At 34.3% G+C, this 13,729-nt stretch overlaps 1 protein-coding gene and 1 pseudogene across 1 annotated transcript in view; one reads left to right on the plus strand and one right to left on the minus strand.

Moving 5' to 3' along the window:
• SYCP1 (synaptonemal complex protein 1) overlaps positions 1-13,729 on the minus strand; it is a 144,515-nt gene that overhangs the window by 103,580 nt on the left and 27,206 nt on the right. Inside the window, exons 8-11 of the mRNA XM_032415677.1 lie at positions 12,567-12,625; positions 11,203-11,272; positions 9,802-9,875; positions 5,053-5,161 (exon numbers count right to left, since the gene is read on the minus strand). Of these exons, the coding sequence (XP_032271568.1) occupies positions 5,053-5,161; positions 9,802-9,875; positions 11,203-11,272; positions 12,567-12,625 (312 nt within the window). The remainder of the gene's footprint in view (positions 1-5,052; positions 5,162-9,801; positions 9,876-11,202; positions 11,273-12,566; positions 12,626-13,729) is intronic.
• Positions 5,639-6,823, plus strand: LOC116639381 (annotated as a pseudogene).

Genomic DNA, 13,729 nt, shown 5'->3' on the forward strand with positions numbered 1-13,729 from the left:
ACATTTAAAGACCAGTTAATACCTATTCTTCTCAAACCATTCCAAAAAATAGAAAAGGAAATCTTCAAAATTCATTCTATGAGGCCAGCATTACCCTGATACTGAAACCCGATAAAGACACCACAAAAAAAATAACTGCAGGCCAATATCTCTGATGAACATAGATGCAAAAATCCTCAAAAAATATTAGCAAACTAAATCCAACAATACATTTAAAAAATCATTCACCATGATCAAGTGGGATTTATTCTTGGTATGCAAGAGTGGTTCAATATTCGCAAATCAATCAATGTGACTACACCACATCGATAGGAAAAAGGATAAAAACCATATGATCACTTCAGTAGATGCAGAAAAAGCTTCTGACAAAGTACAACAGCCATTTATGATAAAAGCCCTCAACAAAGTAGATTTAAAGGGAACATACCTCAACATCATAAAGGCCATATATGAAAAACCCACAGCTAACATCATACTCAAGGGTGAAAACCTGAAAGTTTTTCCTCGAAGATCAGAAACAAGATAAGGATGTCCACTCACTACTTTTATTCAACGTAGTACTAGAAGCCCTAGCCACAGCAAGCAGACAACAAAAAGAAATAAAAAGCATGCAAATTGGCCAGAAAGAAGCAAAACTTTCATTATTTGCAGATGACGTGATACTATAGATAGAAAAAAACCCTGAAGACTCCACCAAAAAACCACTAGAATGGATAAATTAATTCAGTAAGATCACAGGATACAAAATACACAGAAATTGGTTTCATTTCTATATACTAATAATAAAGTAGCAGAAAGAGAAATTAAGAAAGCAACCCATTTACAATTGCACCAAAAAGAATAAAATACCAAAGAATAAATTTAACCAAGAAGGGGAAAGATCTGTACTCCAAAAACTATAACACACTGATGAAAGAAACTGAAGAGGATACAAACAAAAGACATTCCACGCTCCTGGACTAGTAGAACTAATATTGCTAAAACATCCATACTACCCAAAGCAATCTATATATTCAATGTAATTCCTATCAAAATACCAATAGTATTTTTAACAGAACTAGAACAAAAAATTCTAAAATTTGAATGAAACCACAAAGACCCTGAATAGCCAAAGCAATCTTGAAAAAGAACAACAAAGCTGGAGGTATCACAACCCAGATCTCAAGATACACTACAAAACTGTAGTAATCAAAATAGTATGGTACTGGCACAAAAATAGACACATAGATCAATGGAACATAATAGAGAACCCAGAAATAAACCCACACATATATAATCAATTAATCTACAACAAAGGAGGCAAGAATATATAATGGGAAAAATCTCTTCAATAAATGGTGCTGGGAAACTGAACATCAACATTTAAAAGAATGAAACTGGACCACTTTCTTACACTGTACACAAAAATAAACACAAAATGGATTAAAGACTTAAATGTGAGACTTGACACCATAAAATTCCTAAGGGAAAACATAGGCAGTAACTTCTTGGGGTTTGTCCTCAGCAACGTATTTTTTTAAATTTTTATTTATTTTTATTTTTTTATTTTTTAAATTAGTTTCAGAGGTAGAATTTAGTGATTCATCAGTTGCATATAACACCCAGTGCTCATTACATCAAGTGACCTCCTTAATGTCCATCCCTTCCCCCAACCCACCCTTCCCCTTCAGCAACCCTCAGTTTCCTAGATTTCAGCATCTTATGGTTTGCCTCCCTCTCAATTTTCTTATTTTTCCTTCCCTTCCCCTATGTTCATCTGTTTTATTTCTTAAAGTCCACATAAGAGTGAATTCATATGGTATTTGTCTTTCTCTGACTGACTTATTTCACTTAGCATAATACCCTCTAGTTCCATCCACAACATCTCAGCAACATATTTATGCATATATCTCCTTAGGCAAGGGAAGCAAAAGCAAAAATAAACTATTGGGACTACACCAAAATAAAAAGCTTTTGCACAGCAAAGGAAACCACGAATAAAACAAAAAGGAAACCTACTGAATGGGAGAAGATATCTGCCAATGACATGTCCAGTGAGGGATTAATATCCAAAATATATAAAGAAGTTAAACAGTTCAATACCAAAATAAATAAACAATCCACTTAAAAAATGAGTAGAGGACCTGGGGCACCTGGGTGGCTCAGTCAGTTGAGCATCTATTAGTTTCAGCTCAGGTTATGATCTCAGGATCTTGAGATTGAGTTCCAAGTTGGGCTCAGTGCTCAGTGTGGAGTCTGCTTAAGATTTTTTCCCTCTCCCTTCCCCTCTGTTCCTCCTCCCCTCACTCATTCTCTCATAAATTAGATAGATAGATAGATAGATAGATAGATAGATAGATAGATAAATAAAGTCTTCTTTTTTTAAATGAGCACAGGAGGGCCCCTGGGTGGCTCAGTCGTTAAGCATCTGCCTTTGGCTCAGGTCATGATCCCAGGGTCCTGGGATCAAGCCCTGTGTCGGGCTCCCTGCTCTGCAGGAAGCCTGTTTCTCCCCTCTCCTGGCCCCCCTGCTTGTGTTCCCTCTTTCACTGTCTCTCTCTCTGTCAAATAAATAAAATCTTAAAAAGAAAAATGAGCATAAAATCTTAAAAAGAAAAATAGACATTTTTCTGAAAAAGACATACAGATCACCAACAGACACATGAAAAGGTGCTCAACATCACTAATCATCAGGGAAATGCAAATCAAAACCACAATGAGGTATCACCTCACACCTGTCAGAATGGCTAGAATCAAAATGACAACAAATAACAAGTGTTGACAAGGATGTGGAGAAAAGGAAACCCTCATGCACTGTTGCTGAGAATGTAAACTGCTGCAACCACTGTGGAAAACAGTATAAATATTCCACCAAAAATTAAAGACAGCATTACCATAAAATCCAGCAATTCCACTTCTGGATATATAACCGAAGAAAACAAAAAGACTAATTCAAAAAGATATAGGCACTCCTATGTTTATTGCAGCATTGTTTACAATAGCCAAGATAGGGAATTAACCCAAGGGACCATCAATAGATGAATGGATAAGGAGGATGTGGTATATATATATATATATATATATATATATATATATATATATATACACACAATGGAATATTACTCAGCCATACAAAAAAGAATGAGATCTTGCCATGTGTGACAACATGGATGGAACTAGAGGGTATTATACTAAATGAAATAAAGTCAGACACAGAAAGGTAAATACCATATGATTTCACATATATGTGGAATCCAAAATGCAAGACAAGCAAATAAAAAACAGACTATTAAATATAGATAACAAACTCAGTGGTTGCCAGAGGGGAGATGGATGAAATAAATAAAGGGGATTAAGAAGTACAAACGTCCAGTTATAAAACAAGTCATGGAGATGAAAAGAATAGCATAGAAAATACAGTCAATCATATTGTAGTAATGTTGTTTGGTGACTACACTTATGGTGAGCACTGCTTAATGTATAAAATTATTGAATCATTATACTGTACATCTGAAATGTAACACTGCATATTATACTTTAATAAAAAAATAGAAACATACAGTATGTACAGAAAGACAGAATTTAATCAGAGAATTGGAATTTGAAAAAATAATAAAATGGCTATTTTAGAAGGAAAAAAAATATGATTAATCCAAAATTAAGAATTCCGTAGATGGGTTTAAAAGCAAATTAGACACAGCGGAAGGCAGGATTAGGAAACAGATCAATAGATCTCCAAAATGAAAGAAGAATAAAAGATACATATAGGACACAATAAAAAGTAACCTAAATGAATACATTTCAGTGCTTATGAGTCTGCAGAATCACACAGAATTACTTATTGCCAGTAAATTATTTCCAGTTTTATATGATAAGATTAAATATCCATTCATCCTAACAACTATTTGATTACTATGTACATAGCAATATGCTGGGCCCTGAGTTACACAGATATTTAATGAGACAGAGTCCCTGCCTGTAAGACACCCATAGTCACAGATGACTAATGACTAAGCCATTCTTAAGAATAAGGAGGTCACTGGAATTTAGGCAAAATATTTGGAGTGGAGGTAAGAGGCTCCTCCGTTTGGGTAGAGGAAGTAGCCAAAAGTATGATAGTGACATAGGAAGAATATAAAATATAGGGGAAGTTAATTTCATGATATCTAGAGTACAGGATATATTAATGATAGTAAGAAAAAATGAGCAACATAGTTACACAGGAACTAGATAATTATTTGTCATGTGAAAAAAAGAATGTTTTTAAGAGAAAAGTGACAAATATCACAAAATCCATATGTTGCTCTGAAAGGTGCACAGTGTTTCACAAGTGTATTATGCCTTCCAAGTGCCTTAAACAAGTTTGAAAAATATTCAGTAAGATAGTCTAAACATGACATTCAAGATTCTTCATAATCTGATCCAATTATTCTTTTCCAGTCTCGTTTACTGAGTTCTCTAACATAAAGACACACCAATCAGTGTTTCAAATATACCCTAACTTTGACAGTCTAGGACTTGCACAAGGCATTTCTTCTGCCTAGATCCTCCCTTCCAATTCACTGTCTAGTAAAACTTTAATCATCAAAGGTTTAGTTCAACAAGCAATTTTCCCTAATGCCTTTCCAAATGTCTTGCTCCAGGAATACTCCCTCTTTAGTGTTCCCAGTGTATTCAGTCATTCATGAAATATTATTGAGTGTCCTGTGTGCCAGGCACTGTTCTAGGCACTTGGAATGCATCAGTAAACAAAAGAAAAAAGATCCCTGTTTTCTTGGAGCATTTTGTTGAAACCCTGAAGGAGGGGAGAGTATGGAAAAGTGAAAAGAGCACATGTACAATGAAAAAGCTCCCTAAGTGACTCTATTACACCCTCCTCCAACTGATCCAATCCAGGTTGAGAATTACAGCACTGGAAAGCATTACAACAAAATTATAATGAAAGCCTTATTATATTTAAAATATAATATTTATTTTTAAATATAATATTTAAATATTTAATTTTAAATATTTAAAATATAATAAGAGTAATACATAAGATACATTGTTATATTTTCTTATGTAAATTCTTACTTGTCTTTTCCTCTAATTGATTAACTTTATCTCTGGATTCCTCTAGCAGAAATATTAAATCTTTCATTTTATTTTCTTTCTCAGTATTTTGGAGCAATAGCAGTGATACCTAAAATGAAATATTTAAGTAATACATTAGAGATATGAAAAATTACATATGACACCTTAGCATTTACCACCACCTATGATTATTTTATGTACTTGTTTATATGCTTTTCAGCTGGTTATGCCAGGGCATTTAGTACATGCTTGCACAATGTTCATTCATTCAATAAATGTTTAAACTAATATGATCTACCCAATATTATAATGTTCATTTTAAGTTAGAACTTAGAAGATATATAATAAAATCTATTGTTTCGTTTATTCCATAAATATTATGGAGCACCTACTCTGTTCCAAAAACCATAATAAGCATTGAGTATACAGTGAGGAGGGAACTTAACTTAAAGAAACTTAAAGCCTAGGGAACTTTCCAGAACACAAGGTGAGAAGCGGAGAAGCGGCAGCTGCCTGAGCTGCGCCCAGCAACGCGCTCCTTCCCGCTCCCCCACACCGACCTCAACAAGGTCACCGGCTGTAGAAAATGATGAAAGAAACCACTTACTATGATGCTTTGGGGGTCAAACCCAATGCCACCCAAGAAGAACTGAAAAAGGCTTACAGGAAACTGGCCTTGAAGTACCACCCTGATAAGAATCCAAATGAAGGAGAGAAGTTTAAACAGATTTCTCAAGCTTATGCAGTGCTCTCTGATGCAAAGAAAAGGGAATTATATGACAGAGGAGGGGAACACCCAATTAAAGAAGGTGGAGCTGGTGGTAGAGTTGGCTCCCCCATAGACATCTTTGGTAAGTTTTTTGGAGGAGGAGGAAGGATACAGAGAGAAAGGAGAGGTAAAAATGTTGTACATCAGCTCTCAGTGATCTTAGAAGATTTATATAATGGTGCAAAAAGAAAACTAGCTCTGTAAAAGAATGTGATTTGCAACAAATACGAAAGCTGAGGTGGTAAGAAAAGAGTAGAATGCTGTCCCAACCGTGGAGGTACTGGAAAGAAAATAAGAATTCATCCCATAGGACCTGGAATGGTTCAGCAAATTCAATCTGTGTGCATGGAGTGCCAGGGCCATGGGGAACATATCAGCCCTCAAGATAGATGTGAAAGCTGCAATGGAAGGAAGATAGTTCAAGAGAAGACTCTAGAAGTTCATATCAACAAAGGTATGAAAGATGGCCAGAAGATAACATTCCATGGTGAAGGAGACCAAGAACCAGCACTGGAACAAGGAGATATTATCATTGTTTTAGGTCAGAAGGACCATGCTGCTTTTACTCAGCGAGAAGACCTTTTCACGTGTATGGACATATAGCTGGTTGAAGCACTGTGCGGCTTTCAAAAGCCAGTATCTATTTTTGACAACCGAACCATCATCATCACCTCTCATCCAGGTCAGATTGTCAAGCATGGAGATATCAAGTGTGTGCTAAATGAAGGCTTGCCAATTTATCGTAGACCATATGAGAAGTGTCGTCTAATCATTAAATCTAAGGTAAGCTTTCCTGAGAATGGCTTTCTCTCTCCTCATAAACTCTCTTTGCTGGATAAACTCCTACCTGAGAGGAAGGAAGTAGAAGAGACTGATGAAATGGACCAAGGAGAACTGGTGGACTTTGATCCAAATCAGGAAAGACGGTACCATCACAATGGGGATGCATATGAGGATGATGAACATCATCACAGGGGTGGTGTTCACTGTCACACCTCTTAATGGGGCCAGTGAATAACACTGCTGGCATTTTATACAGTAATGAATGAGTGAAGGACTATAATCATAGCTCACTACTTGCTATTGTTTTTGTTTTAATATTCAACTACAGTAGTGTTTTAAAAGTTAAATGAAGAATAAACTCAAATATAAAAGCTCTGACTTTGCCCTGTGTATGATGACTTCAGTGTGCAAGGTAAGTTTAATACTTATAAAAACTACTTTTAAAAAAATTTTCACTAGCGTTAGACCATACATTGTAACAGATTTCAGCTCTATGTATACGAAACAGCTCAAACTGAAATGTTAGGTGTGTATATTGACTTCAGTGTATGACCCTTAATTGTTAAGCTATCAAGTTAAAATCTGTATTTAACTGGCAATCAGACAAAGAACTTAATTTGTAGAGAAGTGTTGGTCTGTAGTTAAGTGGGATTCATCGTGCTGCCTCTGCATTTATTCTATTGTCTCAACTGTTACTTGAAGATGGCTTGCACTTATAGAACCGCATTCCCTTCTGCTGTGCCATCTTTTTTTTTAAATACATATATCAGTCCTGGTTACATTTTTTTCCTTCTCTTTGGACCATGAAAAGCTTCAGAGTAGTGACTTCAGGAGCAGGATAACTTAGAGTGAAGAGACATTTATGTGGAGAAGTTAATTTGCATGAATGAGATAGGAAGGTGTTTTTTAAGGTATGTTACAGGCTTATTTTTAACCATTTAACTTATTCTCTGAAGTAACTGTAATTTAATGTTGTAGTATAGCAAATTATGATGAATAGCTTTAATTTTATGTTTAAAAGTGATGTTCACAAGCTTAAATCTGGATATCAGAATTAAGCAATTCTTGAAATGTATGAATGTCTCAATATACTGACTACAAAGCATTTAAAAAAAAAAAAACAAACCCTCAGAGCCTAGACCAGGAGATAACAACTATACTTGAATATTATTAGTAATAGGACAAAAATATTATATGAATCAGGAAAAACTCCGCCTTCGGGGATGTAATCAAAAATTAATCCTCAGAGTACTGAATTGAATCTTGATACACAAGTAGAAATTAATCAGGCAAATACAGAAAAATGAACATTCTAACTCATACAAGAACACAAAGGATCAAGAGATCATGCTGCATTCAGAGAACTGAAAATACTCAGATGACTAGAATATAGAGCCCATGTGAAGAAAAAGGTAAAAGATAAACTTAAAAAGACAAGCTGAAGACTTGCAGATTCAAGATGGCAGAAAAACCTCACTGCCCTATTTTCATCTGCCCATGCACCCAGAACTCCAACAAGCTTTTTATTTTTAGCACTTCCCTCTACTTTTGTGTTTTTTATAATACGTGCAATTTTAACTTTTAAAAAGGCCTTCTTCTGGGGCGCCTGGGTGGCTCAGTCGTTAAGCGTCTGCCTTCGGCTCAGGTCATGATCCCGAGGTCCTGGGACTGAGCCCCGCATCGGGCTCCCTGCTCAGCAGGAAGCCTGCTTCTCCCTCTCCCACTCCCCCTGCTCGTGTTCCCTCTCTCGCTGTGTCTCTCTCTGTCAAATAAATAAATAAATCTTTAAAAAAAAAATAAAAAATAAAAAATAAAAAGGCCTTCTTCTTTCAGAAATCTAGTTTAAAAGTTCAGCTAAGGGGCGCCTGGGTGGCTCAGTCGTTAAGCGTATGCCTTCGGCTCAGGTCATGATCCCAGAGTCCTGGGATCGAGCCCCACATCGGGCTGCCTGCTCAGTGGGAAGCCTGCTTCTCCTTCTCCCACTCCCCCTGCTTGTGTTCCCTCTCTCGCTGTGTCTCTCTCTGTCAAATAAATAAATAAAATCTTTAAAAAAAAAAAAAAAAAGTTCAGCTAAAATATAGAAAACTGTTAACTCTTTCAAAAGATCCAAGCATAACATATAAATTTAACCAGAACCGAAAGAAAACTCTAAGTATCTTCTCTGTACTTTCAATTAACTTTTCACCCTTGTTATCTATCATTACAAAGTATCTTGTGGCAAATCAAAGAAGAAAAACTCTGAAAAAAAATGGGAAATAGAAGAGGATTCCTTTCTATAAATCCTTTTCCATTTGGGAAGCATAGACTTGAAACTGATAAAGTTGCCATAGTAATAACCTGAAATTGACATTCTTGTGAATATCAAAGAACACAGATTCATTGTTTTCAAGTTTTCCACTATATGACATTAATAGAAAGGAGCAAAAGAATATTTTAGTTCCCCATCCTTGGTGTCATGAATAGTAAGTGCATTTCAAAATAAACTGCAAAATGTGCATTCAGTGGTCAATGATCATCATCTTTACATTTTATAAGGTTTTTATCTGAACAAAAGTTCTTAAAAAATATTTTTGCAACAATGTCCTATTACCCACTAATATAAATACTGTAGATAATTCATTGATTTTTTTTTTAATTTTTTTATTGTTATGTTAATCCCCATACATTACATCATTAGTTTTAGATATAGTGTTCCATGATTCATTGTTTGTGCATAACACCCAGTGCTCCATGCAGAACGTACCCTCCTCAATACCCATCACCAGGCTAACCCATCCTCCCACCCCCCTCCCCTCTAGAACCCTCAGTTTGTTTTTCAGAGTCCATTGTCTCTCATGATTCTTCTCCCCCTCCGATTTCCCCCCCTTCATTCTTCCCCTCCTGCTACATTCTTCTTCTTCTTTTTTTCTTTCTTAACATATATTGCATTATTTGTTTCAGAGGTACAGATCTGAGATTCAACAGTCTTGCACAATTGATTTTTTTTTTTTTAAAAAAAGGGCTGGCATTCAGTGCATGCATGTTTGAAGCAATGGAAATTAATTCTGCTGGCAAAAGGCTAAATATTTGAATATGTAGAATATTAAAATTGTCTTATAGAAATTTATCATGCAGTCAGCAGATAATTTCTTTTGAAATTTTAAGTATTTTATGAATTAGCAAATACAAAAAATACAGAGTTGATTTTTTAAAAATACCTGCTTTTCCTTGTCATTTACTTCCTTCTTATATTCCTCTTCAAGGTGTTGGATTTTTTCATAATCTTCCTTTACTTTAAAAATAAAGCAGATATACTTTAATATCTTAGCATAATTATATAACAACAAAATTTAAAGCTTCTTATATTTTATTACAGCTGCTTATTTATCTAGATACTAAACTTCAAAGGTTTCTAACAAGCTTAGCTGCTATTTTCTTGCTACTTTCTGTTTAGTAAAACAGTGAATTTAAAAAATATCAAAGTATAACAATAAAATTGTATTATTTTTACAATAGTACATATGTAAGAGTTTATTCTTTATAACACACTAATCTAAAATAACAGATTTTAAATATATATAAAGTTGACCCTTGAACATTAGAGGTGCTGACCCCTACATAGTTGAAAATTCATGTATAACTTTTGACTCCCCCAAAACTAAACTAATATCCTACTGTTAATCAGAAGCCTTACCTGTAACATAAAGTTGTTTAACATGTATTTTGAATGCTATATGTATTATAAGCTGTATTCTTATAATAAAGTAAGTTAGAAAAAAAAAAGCATTAAGAAAACCATAAAGAAGGGAAGGATGGGGTGGCTGGGTGATAGACATTGGGGAGGGTATGTGCTATGGTGAGCGCTGTGAATTGTGCAAGACTGTTGAATCACAGATCTGTACCTCTGAAACAAATAATGCAATATATGTTAAGAAAAAAAAAAAAGAAGATAGCAGGAGGGGAAGAATGAAGGGGGGGAAATTGGAGGGGGAGACAAACCATGAGAGACGATAACTCTGAAAAACAAACTGAGTGTTCTAGAGGGGAGAGGGGTGGGAGGATGGGTTAGCCTGGTGATGGGTATTAAAGAGGGCACGTTCTGCATGGAGCACTGGGTGTTATACACAAACAATGAATCATGGAACACTACATCAAAAACTAATGATGTAATGTGTGGTGATTAACATAACAATAAAAAATTAAAAAAAAAAGAAAACCATAAAGAAAATACATTTATAGTATTGTGCTGTATTTATTGAAAAAAATCTAAATATAAGTGGACCTGCCAAACCCATGTCATTCATGGGTCAACTTATTATTTTAACATGAAAACTTACCAAAAAATGTAAAAATAAGACCAAATCACACTTCTAAAAAATTAAGTACAAATCATAGTAAGTTTGATTTCAGGGAAAATGTAGCTTTGAAGCCAAAGGGTATTTTTAACATGTATCAATTCCCTGCCACATTCCACAAGATTTTAAGGGGCTTACAAAACCAAAAAGAATACAAAATTTAAAAGAGTTGGGGCATCAAACTGAAGCTGTGAAAACATTAAAAGAATCTAATAAAAATATAAACATCAGTAGAGTAATATGAAAATTAAATAGGATCCATACATTTAAAATGCATTTCCAATCTGGAATTCTCAGCTTGCACACGAAGTTCCTCAAAAGCTATTATCATTTTCTGAAACATAAAGTTCAACTTTTAAGAATCATACTTACATATTTTAAATAGGTTCTTCCAACTATGAAAATATTAATAAATTTGTCTCATGATTAGATTTAAAACCACTCAACTTTGAATAATGAAATCCCTATAACTTGTAATAATTAAATAATTTACCAAAAACCCATTAAAGTGCCTATTATATTGGCTTCCCAGATGCTTAAAGGCACAGGAGACATGTTATATAATACCAAACAGCAAAATGATTGTTGGCACTCTAGTCATTTACTTAATAACTCATATCAAAATCTATAATTTTATTTTTTTGCTTACTTATTTAATTTCTGTCTTCCCCCACTAAAGTATAACCTCTCTGAGATCCTTCCCCAGTAGAGTCTAAATTACACTTCCATCATCTGGCAGCATGAGTTCATTCAGTATTCAACAATTCTTGATTTGCAAAATTGTATTAATTCACTTATTTGTTCAATAAATAGTTACTGCTTATCTATTATGTGCCAACCACTGTTTTAGGCACTTGAGATATAAGACAAAGTGTTTACCCTACTAGAACTAACTTACATTCCAGTGTAAGGAAGAATACTTACACATACACATGTGTATCAAATAAATGTCATATAGTTTTAAGTGCTCTTCAGAAAAGTTAAATGAGGTGAGGAGATAGAAAATAATTGAATAGAAAGGTATTTTAGATAAAGTAGTAAGGGGGATTAAAAAAAGGAGAATGAAGCTTATGAATTTGCATAAAATCTTGGACACAAAAGTGCTAGACAGAACAAAGTCAAAGAACCAAGATCAGAAAGAGCTTAGCAAGTTTCAGAAACATAAAAAAGAACAACTACAGCAGAGAAGCAAAGTGGTAAACAAAAGGGATGGAATAAGAAAGGTAAGCAGGAACCAGACACAGATTAAGAGTATTTTGTATGTTTTTTCAAATTAATGGGTATATGTTATAATATGCTAGTCTCTGACACAGAGTTAATATTTGATAAATTAAATGGTGTCACTAACATGTAAATTCAAAAGCTACTAAATAACAAAACAACACTCCTAGTATAGAACCTTAAGAATCTTATTGGATATAATCATATGTCAACAAATAAATAATAATCCCTTTATCAAGAAGAGCTATCACTCTACTTTGCTTAGATATGCCGCTGTTATACACAACTGATGGATTGTTGAACACTACATCTGAAACTAATCATGTACTATTTGTTGGCTAATTGAATTTAAATTAAAAAAAAAAAATGCCTCTGTTTAAAATATTTAACTTTTTACTAACACTTACCTCAATGTTATTATTCAGATCCACATATACTTGCCTAGTTTCTTCTCGTTCATATTCATCTATTATTAATATAAAATATTTCAGTATTAAATTTTAAAATGATTATAATGCCAACAAGATAATACTCAAAATGCCTCAGGAAAACATTAGAATATTTAAAATTCTGTGTTAGTGAAGTGTTATTAGTATATCCTGAGTCTCTAAAAGCAGCATCAAAAGTATAGAATTGTTGAATTACTGTGCTGTACATCTGAAACTCATGTAACATTATATGTCAACTATACTTCAACAATAAATTTTTAAAATAAGCTACTTCATAGTAGTTTCATGGTAAGACACACTGAGACATGATTGTACTTCAACCTCAAAAGCTCTTATTTATAGGATTACTATCCATGAATTTATTCAAACTTTGTAAAATATATTTACAGTTTTAGCCTTTACAATGAGTAGAGATTTAACAATTATTCTATCAAGTATTTTTTCCTTTGTATATTTACAATTCATAGGGTACACATGTAAAGCAAAGCCCACTCTTCTGATCTCTTGCTCTACCTCTGAGGAAGCAGAAAGGAAGATAAACCTCAAGACACAAAGAACAAGGTTAAGAATAGGTGTGGCCCAGAGAGAAATCCCCTATAAATCCTCTACAATTTTTTTTTTTCTGGTTTTTAACCTGAGCAACGATCCCCTCTATTCTATACTAGAATTAAGGTATAAGACAATAATAGACAATGTGGTTGTTCCTGTATCATTCCTCCAAATGAGGCCAGCATCACATAATGCACATTAAATTTACTTTTTTTTTTTTTTTTTAAGTAGGCTCGGCACCCAATGCAGAGTTCAAGAAATGAAGCCCTGAGCTGAAATCAAGAGTTGGATGCTTCACTGACTGAGCCACCCAGGCACCCCAAAGCACATTAAATTTTTTTTTAATTTTATTTTATATGTTAATCACCATATATTACATCATTAGTTTTTGACATAGTGTCCCATGATTCATTGTTTGCGTATAACACCCAGTGCTCCATTCAATACATGCCCTCTTAAATACCCATCACCAGGCTAACCCATCCCCCCACACCCCTCCCCTCTAGAACCCTCAGTTTGTTTCTTAGAGTCCATAGTCTCTCATGGTTCATCTCCCCCTCCGATTTCCCCCC

This window comes from Phoca vitulina, unplaced genomic scaffold, assembly GCF_004348235.1.
Source record: "Phoca vitulina isolate PV1807 unplaced genomic scaffold, GSC_HSeal_1.0 scaffold2, whole genome shotgun sequence".
Taxonomy (NCBI): domain Eukaryota; kingdom Metazoa; phylum Chordata; class Mammalia; order Carnivora; family Phocidae; genus Phoca; species Phoca vitulina.